Here is a 19,014-nt window from a genome sequence, read left to right as displayed (position 1 = left end):
CAGCTAGACCAGCAGAGTAAAACTTTAATAATAATAAAAATACATGATGTCCATACTGTAAAGTCAGTGTGTAATTTAAAATACACTGTAGTTGTAACTTTGTAAGTATATGTGATAGAAATAATCTGTAAAAAGGATTAGAAAGAAGAAACACCTGCGGTGGGCTGGCACCCTGCCCGGGGTTTGTTCCTGCCTTGCACCCTGTGTTAGGCTGGGATTGGCTCCAGCAGACCCCCGTGACCCTGTGTTAGGATATAGCGGGTTGGATAATGGATGGATGGATGGAAAGAAGAAACACTTACACATTTTTTTATTGTTCTTGTTAATTTTCAACATGTCCACCATCATTACTTATACAAAGGGTAATATGATTCTGTAGTTCTCGGAAAACATTTTCAAGCTGATTTTCAGCAATACCAGCAATCACATCAGTTATCCTCGCTTGCAGGTCTTCTAAAGATCGAGATTTGGTTGAATAAACATTAGTCTTCACATGTCCCCATAAAAAGAAATCCAATGGAGTCAAATCTGGCGAACGTGGAGGCCCTGAAAATGGTCCACCTCTTCTAATCCATCTGTAATTTCTCATGTAGAGACTGTCTAACATGCAAAGCAAAGTGACAAGGTGCTCCATCTTGTTAAAACACTGTATTCTCTATCAGTCCTCACTGTTCAAGTTGAGGAATGAAGTTATTTCTGAATAGCTATCACCATTAACAACACACCCTTCAAAAAAGAATGACCCTATGACTTGATTTTTTCCCAATGCACACCACACATTAACTTTGGGAGAATCTCTTTCATGTTCAACAGACTCATGTGGATTTTCAGTTCCCCCAAATATGGCAAAAATAAAACTTCTAAAGATAAGAAAAAACTAGATATGTCGTTTTCTAATCCTTTTTATGAATTTTTTCTATCACATATACTTACAAAGTTATTGATTAGATCCTGCCAAGTTTTGAAAAAGTTTTGTACAGATCCTCTAAGTGAGAATTTCATTTGTTTCCAGTTTTAGATAATATATAACATCAGTTACCCAAAAGAGGAAGGCCTAAGCGAAGGTTCATGGATGTGGTGAGAGAGGACATGCAGGTGATGGATGTAACAGAGCAAGATGACGAGGACAGAAAGATATGGAAGAAGATCAACCACTGTGGCAACCCCTAACAGGAGCAGCCGAAAGATGAAGAAGAAGTTAGGATTCTTCCAGTTGAGCAGGATAAGTCTACGTGCCAATAGTGTAGTGAAGGCAATCACAGTTTGTTTGTCCTTCTCCACTTTAAGCCCCTCTGTGAGCCCACCAAACACAGCTGTTAGTGGGTCAGGAGGGATTGTGACACCAAGGCTGTCTGAAAGGCATTTAAAGATTTTGGTCCAGAATGATGTTCATAATTTGGTACACGGCTATAACATGTGACCCAGTGAGGCCGGAGCTTGATTGTAGTGTTGTAGTGTAGGTTGGGTCTTGTACTGGAAACATTTTGGACAATTTTAAACGAGAGAGATGCACTTGATATATAATTTTAAGTTGAATAATTGTATGCTTCCCCGTGACCCTGTAGTTCAGATATAGCAGGTTAGATAATGGATGGATGAATGGATAATTGTATGCTTTGCGCATATGGAGCTCGAGTGAATTCTGTTCATTGCTACCTTCCACTCCTTTTCTGAGACGCTGAGTGAGAGATCCTTTTCCCACTGTCCTCTGGGATCTTTGAAAGGAAGGGACTTTAAAATGTTTTTATATATTACAAAGATGCTGTCTGAGTCCTCAAGACTGATCAATATTTTTTCCAGAATAAAGGTAGTTGGAGGTAAGGTAAATTGGGCAGGTTCTGTTTAACAAAGTTTCTAATTTGAAGGTAGTGAAAGAAATGTGTTGCTAGAAAATTAAATTACCTCAGGATCTTATTCATGTGTGAGGCAAAGAAGTGATTATGACACTGATTAATGAATTGGGGCCCAGCAGCAGTTTTACTGGTTTTGTGTCTCCATCCTCAACCATTTTTTGCAAGCTCTGGGTAGTACTAAAAGAATGAGGCCCCAGAAAATTGGTTAATGAAAACGGGGCTCACTCTGTGAAAGGCCACGGACTTCAGAAAAGAGCCCGTACATCCCAAAGTGAAGAGGAGCCAGTTGTGGTGATTTGGACTTGTAGTTGGAATGCCCTTTGGATAGACAGTTCCCTCCAGAAGATTACAAGGCACAATTTGCCAGAGAATACCGAGGGGCAGACTCAGGAAAGGCTGGAGGGGTTACATGTCTGTACTGTCCTGGGAGCATCCAAAAATGGCTGGAAGAAGTCGCTGACGCCAGGGAGGCCTGATCGGCCCAGCTGAGTTGCGGCTCTTACTTACTTACTTAGCACTTCTTACAATATGAAATGAACGATGCAAAAGATCCTGTAAAAAGCATTTCCTGTTAATTTAGTCTTAAAATACGGTATGTAGCCCTAGAGCAATGCTACTAAACTTTTTGTATCTAAGTTAGCCTTACTGAAGGGCCACAATGCAAAATAAGTTAACATTTTTTCTAATTTAGGGATTAGTTGTGTCCTAAATATTTAAGACAAAATTGTTTAAAACTACCACACCTAGTTAAAAATATTTCATCGCATTAGGAGTTAAGTTTAATATAAAATCCCAAATTCAAAAGAATAATGCAGCAACTGGCACTTTTTTGAGCATACAAGAGGTTGTTCTTGTAATCATAACACGCTGTCAAGATAAGAGATTTTTAATTAAAAAATCTTTAGCTGAAACAAATACTAAAAAAAATGAAGTTTAAAGTTTTGGAAGCTGTTTGAAACTTTACTTTAATTTAGATTTATTAACTATTTACTATCCAATCCTCTTTTGCTCCTTTCAATGCCTTCATATACTGCAATGACAACATTTCAAGTTACATGTGAATCTTCAATGTCTTTCCATTGATACAAACAAAAATTACATGTAATATAACCAAGATGTTTATTTCCATCACCATTTCCTCTGCCTTCACCTATTTATTCATACATATGTAAATCTAAAAAAATGAGCAAATAAATATTTACTTGATGAAAACTCAATTGTGTTTGCTTATATAGCATTGGCTTACAGTACATACACTCATATGAAAAAGTTTGGGAGCCCCTCTCAGCCTGCATAATAATTGACTCTCCTTTCAACAAAAAAGATAACAGTGGTATGTCTTTCATTTCCTAGGAACATCTGAGTACTGGGGTGTTTTCCGAACAAAGATTTTTAGTGAAGCAGTATTTAGTTGTATGAAATTAAATCAAATGTGAAAAACTGGCTGTGCACAAATGTGGGTCTCCTTGTCATTTTGCTGATTTGAACGCCTGTCACTGCACAATGCTGATTACTTGCAACACCAAATCGGTTGGATTAGCTCATTAAGCCTTGAACTCCATAGACAGGTGTGTCCAATCATGAGATATAAAGGTATTTAAGGTGGTTCATTGCAAGTTGTCCTTCCCTTTGACTCTCCTCTGAAGAGTGACAGCATGGGATCCTCAAAGCAACTCTCAAAAGATCTGAAAACAAAGATTGTTGAGTCTCATGGTTTAGGGGAAGGCTGCAAAAAGCTCTCTCAGAGGTTTAAACTGTCAGTTTCAACTGTAAGGAATGGAATCAGGAAATGGAAGGCCACAGGCACAGTTGCTGTTAAACCCAACAGGTCTGGCAGGCCAAGAAAAATACAAGAGCGGCATATGCGCAGGATTGTGAGAATGGTGACAGACAACCCACAGATCACCTCCAAAGACCTGCAAGAACATCTTGCTGCAGATGGTGTATCTGTACATCATTCCACAATTCAGCACAGTTTGCACAAAGAACATCTGTATGGCAGGGTGATGAGAAAGAAGCCCTTTCTGCACTCACGCCACAAACAGAGTCACTTGTTGTATGCCAATGCTCATTTAGACAAGGCAGATTTATTTTGGAACAAAGTGCTTTGGACTGATGAGACACAAATTGAGTTATTTGGTCATAACAAAAAGCTCTTTGCATGGTGGAAGAAGAACACCGCATTCCATGAAAAACACCTGCTACCTACTGTCAAATTTGGTGGAGGTTCCATCATGCTGTGTGGCTAGTTCAGGGACTGGGGCCCTTGTTAAAGTCGAGGGTCAGATGAATTCAACCCAATATCAACAAATTCTTCAGGATAATGTTCAAGCATCAGTCACAAAGTCGAAGTTACGCAGGGGTTGGATATTCCAACAAGGCAATGACCCAAAACATAGTTCGAGATCTACAAACGCATTCATGCAGAAGGAGAAGTATAATGTTCTGGAATGGCCATCACAGTCCCCTGACTTGAATATCATCGAAAATCTATGGGATGATTTGAAGCAGGCTGTCCATGCTTGGCAGCCATCAAATTTAACTGAACTGGAGAGATTTTGTATGGAAGAATGGTCAAAAATACATCTATCCAGAATCCAAACACTCATCAAAGGCTATAGGAGGTGTCTAGAGGCCAAAAAGAGGCTCAACTAAGTATTGATGTCATATCTCTGTTGTGGTGCCCAAATTTATGCACCTGTCTAATTTTGTTATGATGCATATTGCATATTTTCTGTTAATCCAATAAACTTAATGTCACTGGTGAAATACTACTGTTTCCATAAGGCATGTCATATATTAAAAGGAAGTTGCTACTTTGACAGCTCAGCCAATGATAACAAAAATCCTAAGAATTAAGAGGGGGTCCCAAACTTTTTCATATGACTGTAACATTCATTGCTTAAGTGGGTGCAAAGCTGGTCTATTTGTTGTGCATGTTAAGATGGCACCATCCTCTCTGCCTGACACAAAATGCATCTAGAAGTATACAACTAATTATACTTTTGCTGTAAATGGGAGTTATTCTGCAAATAAGCTCATTTTCAACTCTGGCTTTTGAAACACCAAACCTCTCTGTGAGCTCTGAAGCAGATTTCTATAACAGAATCACTCTTATTTTACATCATAGTAAATTTTGTTGGTCATAAAGGACGCAAGATTAGAATTCTGTATACAGTAATTCTGTTGTGTTCATAAGAATTATATATGAATACTTTGAAGTCACTTCAGTATTTTATTGTTCGGTGCCTCTACAGTTACTGGTATGAGAAAACCCCCGCATATGATATACTGTTTGACTTATCTTGATGTCTAGTTTAGCAAGATGTTAAGCTTTTTTGGGGAACCCTGCTATTTTTGTCCATCTAGATTAGAGAATCCCCAGTTTTTAGGCAATTTTTGGACCATATTTTGCACAGGAAATTACACCTTTATGATAAAGAGTAAATGAATAGGTGCCTTCAGCAAAAACAATCAGAAGGACTTGAGATGTTCATGCCACATCAACCCCCTAATGGGACAAAGGTGGCCAAGGTTACTCTTTTTCACAAAACTGAAATAAATGGGGATCAGTAATATAGGCACATACAGTAGAGTGTCATTTTAAGTCAGAGGCGGCCTTAGCGGTGTGCAAGGCCTAGGGCTGACCAACCCCACGCGGGGCCAGTTATGTCAAACGCTGTTACTGGTATGTGTGGACTGTATATACTTGTGCGCAAATTCAATAAAAATAATGTTAACATACATCCGATTTTCTCATTGCAGTATTCAGCTAAATTTTTTGCAAGATAACACGCAAACTTTATCAAAATATAACGAAATAATATATTAAAAAAGTGCAATTCATAATTCATGACAATACCGTGACAGTGCGAAATGCGATGCGGTGTCATGTGGAAATTAGCAGGGCCTCTTCTAGAAAAGCACCAAAATTGCAAGTGTACTCTGAGTCTCAATATGTGATAAGGGTTCTTCTTACAAGCATCTCAAATATATACAGTATATATATATATATATATATATATATATACTGTATATATATATAGATATAGATATATATATATATATATATATATATATATATATATATATATATAGATAGATAGATAGATAGATAGATAGATAGATAGATAGATAGATAGATAGATAGATAGATATACTTGAGAATATAACTTGACAAATCCACTCGAACGGGACATGCGGACCTCAAAAGCAGGGTCCTCTTAGGCACAGGGACTGGGGCGGTCACCCCACTTGCCACCCCCAAATGCCGTTTTTGTTTTAAGCTACAGTATTTCCAGGTTGCTGATCACAAATATAATATTTTTCATATTTCATTTTCTACCAATGATCCTAGTCCTCTAAGAGCTACTCTCAGAAAGTTTTTGATTCGTTACTAAGCAACCTTCTATGAACCTTAATTAGAGGGTGAAAAATGACAAATTTCTAATACAATCGATAAATATTTAGACTTTAAATATTTCAATTGAAGCACACATTTTAATATTTGAAATATTTAAACACAACTATTCTTATTTATTATGTATTGCCTCATTAGGTAAATAATTACATTTCCCACGAACAGCCCGAATTAGGACGGCTTATACACATTTAGTCTTTTTTTATGTTACGGTTCTCAATTATTATTTTTACAAACTGTAGCTCTAATGGGCACATTTACTCTTAGCATATACTGTAATTCTCAATACATCCAGAAAGCAAGCTATTCACCTTACTAATTCAAGTGCCAATTTAATTTATAAGAAGTAACCAATGGCAAAATAGGAGACTTTGGTAAAGTTAAGAACAATAAATTGCCCAAAAGTAATGAGCATGGATGATAACTCCTCAAATACGAAACATCTTATTTCATTGTTTCCCTGACTTCTATATTCTTAGGCCATTTTTTCCGACCCTGTGTACAGGTGCTGGTCATAAAATTAGAATATCATGACAAAGTTGATTTATTTCAGTAATTCCATTCACAAAGTGAAACTTGTATATTAGATTCATTCATTACACACAGACTGATGTATTTCAAATGTTTATTTCTTTTAATGTTGATGATTATAACTGACAACTAATGAAAGTCCCAAATTCAGTATCTCGGAAAATTAGAATAGATAGATAGATAGATAGATAGATTAGAATATCAATTAAGACCAATGCAAAAAAAGGATTTTTAGAAATGTTGGCCAACTGAAAGGTATGAACATGAAAAGTATGAGCATGTACAGCACTCAATATTTAGTTGGGGCTCCTTTGGCCTGGATTACTGCAGCAATGCGGCGTGGCATGGAGTCGATCAGTCTGTGGCACTGCTCAGGTGTTATGAGAGCCCATGGTGCTCTGATAGTGGCCTTCAGCTCTTCTGAATTGTTGGGTCTGGCGTATTGCATCTTCCTCTTCACAATACCCCATAGATTTTCTATGGGGTTAAGGTCAGGCGAGTTTGCTGGCCAATCAAGAACAGGGATACCATGGTCCTTAAACCAGGTACTGGTAGCTTTGGCACTGTGTGCAGGTGCCAGGTCCTGTTGGAAAATGAAATCTGCATCTCCATAATGTTCGTCAGCTGCAAGAAGCATAAAGTGCTCTAAAACTTCCTGGTAGACGTCTGTGTTGACCTTGGACCTCAGAAAACACAATGGACCAATACCAGCAGATGACATGGCACCCCAAACCATCACTGTGGAAACTTTACACTGGACCTCACGCAACGTGGATTCTGTGCCTCTCCTCTCTTCCTCCAGACTCTGGGACCTTGATTTCCAAAGGAAATGCAAAATTTACTTTCATCAGAGAACATAACTTTGGACCACTCAGCAGCAGTCCAAAGGCGAGACACTTCTGACGCTGTCTCTTGTTCAAGAGTGGCTTGACACAAGGAATGCGACAGCTGAAACCCATGTCTTGCATACGTCTGTGCGTGGTGGTTCATGAAGCACTGACTCCAGCTGCAGTCCACTCTTTGTGAATCTCCCCCACATTTTTGAATGGGTTTTGTTTCACAATCCTCTCCAGGGTGCGGTTATCCCTATTGCTTGTACACTTTTTTCTACCACATCTACCACATCTTGTCCTTCCCTTCGCCTCTCTATTAATGTGCTTGGACACAGAGCTCTGTGAACAGCCAGCCTCTTTAGCGATGACCTTTTGTGTATTGCCCTCCTTGTGCAAGGTGTCAATGGTCGTCTTTTGGACAACTGTCAAGTCAGCAGTCTTCCCCCTGATTGTGTAGCCTACAGAACTCGACTGAGAGACCATTTAAAGGCTTTTGAGTTAATTAGCTGATTAGAGTGTGGCACCAGGTGTCTTCAATATTGAACCTTTTCACAATATTCTAATTTTCCGAGATACTGAATTTGGGACTTTCATTAGTTGTCGGTTATAATCATCAACATTAAAAGAAATAAACATTTGAAATACATCAGTCTGTGTGTAATGAATGAATCTAATATACAAGTTTCACTTTTTGAATGGAATTACTGAAATAAATCAAGTTTGTCATGATATTCTAATTTTATGACCAGCACCTGTAGTTTTTAATCTTAACAAATCAGTGGAACCCGTCCCTTGAAAAAAATGTACGCACCAACAGTGAGTGCAAATGAAGTGTATTATTGCCAAAGACACGATTATCATGTCCTAGTAGCGCAGTACGGTGCGCTGTCTATCGCCATAAGCATTATGGGAAGTGTAGTTTAAAATATATCAAACACAATTGAAATATGTAATTCATATGTCCGATTATACAATGTAAAAATTACGTGATAAAATGATACATCGATACATGTTTAATGGATCAGTAGGCAGGCTTTCTAATTTTGACACTACTCATTAATTAGTTTGCGCCAATCTATGCTTCGATCTCTTGAGAGAAAACTCAATTTCCCGTGAATCACTGCAGCGCATTGCTGCCCACGGCAACCGACGTGGTTACATCAAACAGATTTCAATTACAAGTCTCGCCGCACGTCAGATAGTAAGTCATTGCTAAAATAGAAAATCGATAAACGAAATACACCTTTAACGTTGCGCAGTGCATTTTTCTGCTTCACGCATTTTCTGTAAATATAAAATAAAGTGAAAATGTACTCCCTCTTTTGAATACACGTGAAATTTGTAAATCTATTGAATGAAATAAAAAGTGGGGAAGTACTAAACATACTTTATACGTATGTCAAAGTAGTAAACTGAGCTTCGGAACTTATCGAATATAAGTACAGAATGAACGCGCTTATAAAATATTATCAAGTGCATGGCTTTTGGAGATGGTAAATAATTAATGGTTGTATTAGAATTGGGCAGTCTGTTAGCGCAGTGTCTAGCATTGCAAACATTCAGACCAGGGTCACCGTCCGTGTGGGTTTTGCTTGTTTTCCTCATGTCTATCTGACCGAAGTGGTAAGAATAGTCTGGGGTTGTGGGTTGATAAAGTCCCAGAAATCTAACAGATGATATTAAAAGCAACACCGTGGTGGACGCGAGGTTTGGGATGCTTAGGCTGTCTAAATGACCCCCTGGAGCAGGTCCTCCAAAGGACACGTGTGTTAGTTAGCTTGATTGCTAATACCAACTGGCCCTGCAGAGTTTGACTCAGTTGAGTGTGAGTCTGTACTGTACGTGACTGAAGAACTGGCAACACTGACCAGGGGTTGAACTGGGTAAAGCCAGTCTGACAATCTTAACACTTTATTGATTACGGTGGCAGAGAGCTTAGCGTTGCTGCTTCTCTCTCTGCATGGAGTTTTCACATTCTGCCTATGCATGTGGGGATTGATCTCCAGGTTATCCCATTTCTCTTCCTCTTCCCCAAAACTTGCAGGTTAAGGTAATGGATAAATGTAAACTGCCCCAGATGAACAGGTGGCTATGTGTTCTGCAATGGACTGGCACCATCAAGGGTCTGTCACCATTACTGTCTTTTGTACTCAGTGGTGACGAGAAAGACTACAAATCTCATCTGGCTCAAGCAACTTTGAAGACCATGTGCTAGTAATTAATATATCACTGATGTATAGTTATATTCCGTGTTGTATATATAGCTATTTGAATGTTAGCAACCATAATTGTAATGATGTATATACTCTTATATATAAATATTCAAACTATGCATAAAGCATACATTTTCTACTTTTCATTTTATTGGCTATATCTTTATTCATACTGTGTATTGTCAGGCTATTACTCTACTTCCATGTCAATTTAATTCACTTTTGTTTATGAAGGCCCTTCAGAGTTTTATTTCTTGTAATTTATCATGGTTTAAATGATTTTATATTTTATACATTTTACACTGCTTTGCTTTGTGAAGTGCACTGTGATAATATGCTGACTTAAAAGTGCTTTAGAAAATACATTTTGATGAACTGGTTGTCTCCTATGTATTAACCTCTCTTTACCTTTTATTTTATTTGTTTTTTCTTGTGTCAGAGAACATGAACATTTTTTTGTCTGTATGTGTATTTATGAATTTCCTTCTGATGTTAAAGCAGTTGTCCTTTTTGGCATTTATGTCTTTTTCTAGTAATGTCAGAAGAATTTGCTTCATCTGAGGAGACTTCATTCAACTCATTTGTGCTCCCTTCAATTGCTGGCATACACGACAAGAGATTTGTGGACACGTTGTACAACTATATTGAAAAAGAGAAGGAAAAGTTGAAGTGTCCTCAAAATGTCCCAGATGAGCAACGTTACACAATTTACAGTTTTGCATTTGACAAGGTAGAGTAATGCAAGTACTGCCTCTTTATATAGAGTGGATTCAGAAATTATTCATACCATTCACTTTCTGCACACTCACATTATTGTCATGTATAATTCATTTTAAATGGGTAAATTTGCCAGTTTTGCCCATCAATCTGCACTTAATAACTCTTAATGCCAAAGTGAATACATGTTTTCAGAAAGATTTGCAAATTCATTAAAAATCAAAAAATGAAATCTCTCATTCATATAAATATTCAGACCCTTAATTTAGTACTTTGTAGAAGCCCATTTGGCAGCAATTACAGCCTCAAGTCTTCTTGGGTAAGTCTCTATAAGCTTTCCACACCTGGATTTGGGCAGTTTATTCCCTTCTTCCTAGCAGATCCTCTCAAGCTCTGATAAATTACATGGGAAGAATCTCTAAACTGCCATCTTCAAGTGTCTTTACACATGCTCTGTGGGGTTTAAGTCTGGGCTCTGGCTGTGCCACTCAAGGACAGTCAGAGACTTGCTCTGAAGCCACTCCAGTGTTGTCTTGACTGTATTATTTGGATAATTGTTGTGCTGAAAAGTGAACCGTTGCCTCAGTCTGAGGTCATGTGCACTCAAGAGAAGGTTTTCTTCATGGACCTCTCTGTATTTGACTTCATTCATTGTTCCCTCAGTTGTGACCAGTCTCCCTGTCCCTGCTGCTAAGAAGCACCAATATAGCATGATGCTGCTACCAACTTGGTTCAGGGATTCACCGCTGGGATGGTATTAGACAGATGAGCACTGCCTGGCCTTTGGTGGACATAGTGCTTGGAGTTCTGCCTAAAGAGTTTGTCTCATCAGATCAGGGAATCTTTTACCTTATGCTCACAGAGTCCATTAAACTATCGTGCCTTTCCATAAATGTCTGATTGATGAAGTGCCGCTCAGATGGTTGTTCTTCTGTCAGGTTCTCCCAATTCAACAGAGGACTTCTGAAGCTTGGGTAGAGTGACAATTTGGTGCTTAGTTGCTTCCCTGACCAAGGCCCTTCTTGCCCGGTTACTCAGTTTGGCTGGTGGTTCCAAACTTCTTCCATTTCACAATTACTGTGCTCCTGGGAACACTCAAAGCTTTATAAATGGTTTTATTCCCTTGTCCAGATCTATGCCTCAATACATTTTGAACTCAGTGGTCTACAGGTACATCCTTGGACTTGGATGTGTGCTTTTCTAAACAACATCCAGTCAATTCAGTTTGCCACAGGTGGACTTGAATTAAGTTTTAGACACGTCTTGAGTTATTTAAGCAAACAGGATGGACTTAATCTACCCAATCTACAACACAGTGACATCTGCAGAAACCAAAGTGGACTAAATATTTTCTGAATCCACTGCATGTGTGGGAGGAAAGAAGAACAGCAAATCTAAGAATAATACTGCACTTACTGTACCTGACTCACTTTATGAGTCACCATGTGTATCCTGCAGGGACGTCTGTCATTACTATATATTGTGTAATTTAATTTGCAGGTAGAACCTGAGGTTACAATTAATGTTTTAAATATTTCTTTAACAGGTTATTGAGCAGGCAACCACATACAAAAGAATTCTTACTTGCATTAAGCAGGAATATGATGACTGCATTAGAGCCCTAAAGGAAGGTGGCCGAGATGAAAGATTCAGCCATGGAAAGATGAGAGCTACAGCAGCCGAGCCAACAACTCTTATGAATTACAAACAAAGAGCTGCTGAACTCCAGAAGAGGTTAGGTAGAACATTCAATGCAGTGGTGAAAGGGAAACATTTCTTAATGTATTAAGGATCTTACATTTTTCTGATTAAGAAGATAGTAAAGTTACTAAAATGAGCAATCCAATCCATAATATACAAATCCACAAATCTGCATTATTTTATATTAGTGAATATGAACTCAGAGTTGGTCAACCAGCCAGCTTCTCTAAACTCAAAGACTCCAAACAGTCCATATTACTGGCAGTTTAAATATCTTTGTTATGTTTCAGCCAGTGTTCCTTCCCTGGCTGGGGTCCAAATGTCATTTTTATAACAGTTCATTTTGCCATTAACTCGAGAGATCCAAAGCATGAAATTTCCAATAATTACTCAAAATACTCATCAGAGTGGAAAGCAGTCAGTCCCAAGTAGTCACACCAAAAGGGCAACAAAGAAGCTTTAAAAATAAAAGTATTTATTTTACAAAAACACTCTGTAACATAAAAAATAGGCTCTGTGGAGCAATGTCTTTAAAACAGCCAATTTAAATAGCAGTCTCAGCCCCAATATGAGGCAAAGTCAAAAAACAGAGCAAAAGGTTCAAAATCCATACAATCACAAACACACAAAATAATCACAAGAGAAGCCCACTGCACTATGAGCGAATTCCCAAAGAACCGCAAGGGACTGTGGGAAGACAGTTCCTTGACAGTTATAGGCAGGTGGCCATGCTTCTTGGGGAACCACCTGCAAAACATGTTGCATATAATAAAAGGTGCTTAAACATGAAGAATCAAAATAATCAGTTTTAAACAATAATCAGTGTTCAGTTCACCCTAAAGGTTGGAGTAAATATTACTATCTCGAGGTTTGGGTTTTTTGATTGATATCAACTTACCTAATGTGATAGACAGAAAATGCAGAATGTTGTTCTGAAATCAGCCTGACTTTGGCAGACTACTACATTCAATAAAATAATACCAATATGTCAAAAAGCATTTGCATTTTGTATTTCTCTGTATTAAACTGAGTACTGCAGATAGAATGCAAAGTTATAAAAAGTAGGGGGCTTTGCCCCCTGCTCGCTTCGCTCTCCAACCCCCATGCGGGCCTTACACGCTAGTCATTTCTTGGATCTGCCGCATATGACAAATCATGCTATGCTTTTGGATAAACGCAAATATCAACTCTGTCTTTGATATCTCCGTCTTTCGAAACTATTATCGCTGACAATTCGTCACATGTTGATTTATTATATATGTGAGAATGATCTTTTGGATTCATATAGAAATCCAAGAAAACGTGTTTTTCAGATGAAGTAAAGTGCGATACTTTTGGACGTATGGATTTCTATCCATTATTAGCTATAGAATTTCTAATACATCTGATCGTTTAACTCTTTCGACTCTATGTTACATCGCTTCTCCGTGATCATAAACATAAATCTGACTGAATTGTGGTTTCTTTGAAATTAAACTTGTAGTAGCTTTAATTTTTGAGGGACCACAGATTCTCATAGCGTATGGTCCTGAATTGTGTAAATCTACGTTTTGAGCATTGAATCATGTGAACGCAAACAGATTATTGTAGATTCGGATATTTTGCCTGTAGTGTTTTTGGATTTCACTTTCACCAAATAACAAATATTTTATTTCTCGTGGATATGCCTCTTCATTGGGAAGAAACATTACTTTTCCCTGATGGCAATATGAATTAGACGATCTATAAGTCTCCGACTTTAACTTTAAAGCCGAACAATATCTTTATACTTCTGTCATATCACCTATGTCCATATAGTCGATCTCTTTTCGCTGTTCCGTTATTTCACTGAGTTAATAATTTCCGTTTGTTAGTGCTAATGTGATGTTTACTATCAGTTTTTTGAGCTTTTCAAATTTTAGTACTTTCATAATCTCTAACCTGCTCTGCATGTGTATCACGCCAATGTTTTTGAACCTCTACTCTGAAAACGTAAAAATTTATAACAGCTGAGAGCACAGGAACTGTGTCTGACAATAGCATTCACACAAATGAGAGGTGATCGGACCGTGGGTGTGGTTAAATCCATCCATCCATCCATTTTCCAACCCGCTGAATCCGAACACAGGGTCACGGGGGTCTGCTGGAGCCAATCCCAGCCAACACAGGGCACAAGGCAGGAACCAATCCCGGGCAGGGTGCCAACCCACCGCATGTGGTTAAATCTCGTGGCAAAAAGTCTTGTCTCGCGGGACTTGAAATTATCTCTGAGAATGTCTCGTCTGAGGATTTCCTTTTATAATAGAGAGATATGTTGTAAAAAAGACCCTATAAAGCCAGTAAATTCAGTTTATAAATAGCTAGCATACTGAAATAGCCGTTTATTAAAATGGGCTTAATGGTACAATGGCAAGTCCATCTGTTTTAATCATGTTGAGCATTTATGAACCACTTTTCACTGGATATGCCTTATATCCCCTGTTGTGAATGCCAGCGAAGTGACACACAGATATACGCTAGACAATTTACTATCATACACATTTGCATTTGTTCATTGAACATTCTAGCCTTACAATCACTCATTCTTTGTGCTTCTTTGACATTTAGTATTTTTCTTGTTGCCTTTCTTCATTTCACATTTCCAGCCTTTTGTAGATACCAGACGAAATTATTGCACAGGCCTGGACTCAGGATGAAAGGATGTTCTATTGCTTTATATATGTAGAAATATGTAGATGACACACATATATCCAAAACTGGCCACATTGTTCTTATTTATAACCACTGGTCAGCCTGTCAGCAAGTCTTTGGGAGACTGAAGCCTCTGGTGTAAACCATTGTGGAAAATGAGAATGTGGGCAGTTTAAATATACTATAGAATGACCAGGTGTGATCTAAGTGTCCTCCTGCATGAACATGACTGCCTGTGAGGAAGGGGCTGGGGATTTGCTTGTAGCCACTCCTTTAGTCTGCACATTGCCTGTCACCCCTCCTGTTATTGCCATAAAATATTAATTGAGCAGTAAGCATGTGATGGGAGAGGCATAATAAATGAAAAGATGAGTCTGAGAAGAGCACTTTGCTCAAGCTTTGTGTGCTCAGCCTTTACCAGGCCTTTGGTAAAAACCTCTGAAAGAATATGATTTTCCAAATTCTGTTCTTTGTCTATTTTACAATTTGCACTTTAGCTTGTGTCTAGTATCGTTTGCTTTGTATTTTTTGTCAATATGTCTGTGTATGACCTTTTGCCTGTTGGAATATGCTGTTGCATCTCATTCCATTGAATTTTGTTGCTGCTGCCATCTGCCTGTCAATTTATGACTTACGTTTGCGCTGCCAGCCTCACATTACAGGGCAGACTGCCACATAGCAGTCCAATGGCTCAGTGTCTTCTGTAGGGAGACAACACTGATTTGTATGCAGATCTGAATGAGAAGACAAACTCTTTCTTTTATTGATCTGATCCCTCCTATTCATTTCGTGATTAATACCTGATTGGTTTTGCATGGCAATAGACTCTAATAGAAGTAGTCAAAGGCAATATACTGGCAAAAAGACTATGCAGTTATATTACAGAATAACTAGAAGATCACATTTGCAGTATGGTTGAATTTTTAAAGGATTCAAGTGCCGGGATAAAAGTTCAGTGGCATCATTGTTTGAAATATTTATTACCATTATTTATAAAGTGAAAGATTTTGCTGTATAGACTGCGAATAGTCTAATTTTCAATTAAGTTTTTGTTTGATTTTGCAGTACTAACAAAGTTCTGCTTTACAGTAGATATGCACATTTACTTTGGTGTAGAAAGGATCTCATTCTAATGCCACAGCTACACTTTGTGTTTCAGAAACTAACTAACTTTGCTATGGACTTTGCTTTTTGACTTTCTGACATTTTAAGGAATTAGACTTTTTGTTTTCCATGCTCAGGTCCCTGTGACCCTCAACACAATGAAGTAGATTTGTTAGTGAAAGGCGTACATCCATTTTGAGACGTTTTTATTTTGAAGTTTGTCTTAATGAATGCTACATGAATAAAATTCAACCATCTTCCAGTTATACAGTGAACCCTCGTTTATCACGGTTAATCCGTTCCAGACTCTACCGCGATAAATGAATTTTCGTGACGTAGGATTCTTTATTTATAAATTAAATATTTTTGCAGTTAAGAGTATAGAAAACCAGTTTACGACCTTCTAAATACGTTTTTTAACATTATTAGAGCCCTCTAGACATGAAATAACACCTTTAGTCACCATTACACTCGTATTACCCAATATATTAGACAAAATAAGAGAAAATAAGACATATTAGACGTTACAAATATATTATTGTTGTTGTACTGTAGATTTAATTACACACAGTTCTTACACACAACCACTAACCTATGAAGGCACGAGCTCAGTAGGAGAATCTTCAGGTTGTAAGCTGGAGCGCTGATCGCACCCTCAGAGGACACAGACGCCCCTGGGAAAACCCCTGAAACAGCTGAAGGTCTACCTTCACATTGCTCCTTACCCTTCTTACTTGCGCTATAACGCGCGATAAACCTCTCACGTGGTACTCCGCTTACTTAAAAGTATTGTGCAGCGCCTCTCAGCTTTGGAATTGGTTGTTTTGTTTCTCTCTCTCTCAGACATTCTCTGCTCCTGGCAGAACTGTCATTTCTGACTTGTCATGGAGCACGTTTAAACTTTTGAAAAGAGACAAATGTTTGTTTGCAGTGCTTTGAATAAAGTTCTTTTTTTTCTACAACCTCCTGTGTCTCTGTGCAAATCTGAGACCCAAGCGTGACAAGGTGGTGCAGTATCTTCAGCAGGTGCGTCGTTGTCTTCTTCCGCTGAAGGAGTACTAAGTAGGCAGTGGGTGTCTGGGTGCGCGGCTGAAGAACATCTTGATAGGCAGTTGCTGGCGCTGTCTTTTCATATGCGTGAGGAGGCTTTTATAGGGTATTGCCGTCTTTGATCATATCCAAGAGTTTCACCTTCTCCTGGATGGTAAGCATCTTCCTCCGGCGCTTAGTTTCATTGTCAGAAGGCTTAGAAAAAGCAGCACGTTTAGGAGCCATCGTGGGGCTTAGATAAAAGTTCTCAGAAAGCGCATGCGTAGCGACGTAAGCGTGTATGAGAAAAAATCGCGATAGAGTGAAGCCGTGAAAGTCGAAGCGTGATATAGCGAGGGATCACTGTATTTACTTTTAATTTATGTTCAAGAGTATTGTTACAACTTGTCTACTGGGAATACAATTTTTCACTTCATATCATCCTGACATACCTGGATAATAAAGACTGCAATGCTAGAGTCACTGTTTATAAGCTACAGCTCCACATTTACCTCAGAATTTGGACTTGCCACTTTCTGTAATTGGATTTTGCATTTCCTCCATGGCAAACCCAAAGATGTGTATTTTCTGAAAAGAGATCCTCAACACAGGTGCCTGACAGGGTAATCCCCTGCTCTGTTCCTTGTCTTCCCATGACTATGTGGCCAGTCACAGTTCCCATTTTGTCATTTAGTTTGTAGTTTATAGCACCATCATAATTGCCAGTACCTGATTACCAGCAACATTAGGATGGCTTACAGTAAACTGACATTGATAGGATGCCCAAAGGGTAATACAGAGACCAAAGGAGTGGCTAGGAGCAGAACCCTAGCCACATTTTAACACCCACTCTGCAACTTGTGAATGAAATGATTACAATTTTATAGAGAGAATCACACAACTTCGGTAACTGGTAAACTAACTTTTAAATAAAATAATATCACAAAATTAAGAAGTCAAAATTCTCCAAGAAAGTGTATGCACAAATTAAAATGTGCATGACTCCCTCCTCTTTCTAGCAGGAAATATAATTGAATATGGCCACTTCGTAATTATGGTACTTGACATTTGTTTGAAGGCTCCATAGTCTGATACTTTCATCATAGCTCTTTTTTGGGTGCATATATCACTTCATATTTTCTTATTATTATTTACTTACTGTTTGTCGTTTTGTTTCTTCTTGTTGTAAATCATAAATTATTTTTGAATCTGTTACAAAAGGTGATCCCCTGACACCCAGCAGTTCGTGAAATTTACTGTTAATTCTTCTTTTTTGGAGTTTACATTCACATGTGTTGAAAGAGATGAGAATCCCTGCCCTTCAAACACATGACACAATAGATCCATGTTTTATTTGCAGTTACATAAGTTTTATGGGCCTCACAGTAATGCAGTGGTTAGTGTTGCTGCTTCACAATTGTAGAACTGTGGAGACATTTTCCAGTCCAGTGACTGTGAGTTTGTAGTTTGCATCTTCCTACCTTTATTAGCAGACCCTGTTTTGCTTGAGAGTTCCAGTTTTTCTTCCATATCTCAAAGATGAGCATGTTAGGTTGATTTGCATTTCTAAGCACTGTATATAGATGAATTAGTTTCTTGCATAAAATCCAATATACTCAAGACTTAACATGTTTATTTTAGTCTCCTTTCATAGTACTTAACAGCAGAAGTGTTTAAGGACATATAGTTGCTTATCTTTATTATTTTAAGTAGTCCCTTCTCAAATTAAGAATCACAGATGATTATAAGTTTCATTTACTGAGTGATAAAAACATCATTGAAGTGATTAAAATAATGCAGTTGGTATGGGACATGTGAATTTCACATTGGAGCTAAGAGTTAATAAAGGTACTGTCAAGATGTTGGTTTGTATTAATTTAATAAAAACGAATATGCCCATGTGCCGAAAACATACGTACTTAAGACTGTGATTTTTTAGCCCA

At 38.1% G+C, this 19,014-nt stretch overlaps 1 protein-coding gene across 2 annotated transcripts in view; it reads left to right on the top strand.

Annotated features, from left to right (window-relative positions):
- Positions 1 to 8,784: 8,784 nt before the first annotated feature.
- Positions 8,785 to 19,014, top strand: part of LOC114665855 (clathrin heavy chain linker domain-containing protein 1-like) — a 42,426-nt gene continuing 32,196 nt past the window's right edge. For both annotated transcript variants that reach the window (XM_051919686.1, XM_051919685.1), the window contains exons 1-3: positions 8,785 to 8,838; positions 10,384 to 10,580; positions 12,114 to 12,301. In XM_051919686.1, coding sequence (XP_051775646.1) covers positions 10,386 to 10,580; positions 12,114 to 12,301 — 383 coding nt within the window. In that variant the 5' untranslated portion in view covers positions 8,785 to 8,838; positions 10,384 to 10,385. The remainder of the gene's footprint in view (positions 8,839 to 10,383; positions 10,581 to 12,113; positions 12,302 to 19,014) is intronic.

This window comes from Erpetoichthys calabaricus, chromosome 15 (assembly GCF_900747795.2).
Source record: "Erpetoichthys calabaricus chromosome 15, fErpCal1.3, whole genome shotgun sequence".
Taxonomy (NCBI): Eukaryota; Metazoa; Chordata; class Cladistia; order Polypteriformes; family Polypteridae; genus Erpetoichthys; species Erpetoichthys calabaricus.
The sequence above is the reverse complement of the archived record's forward strand: the minus strand, read 5'-3'. Positions and strand labels throughout refer to the sequence as shown.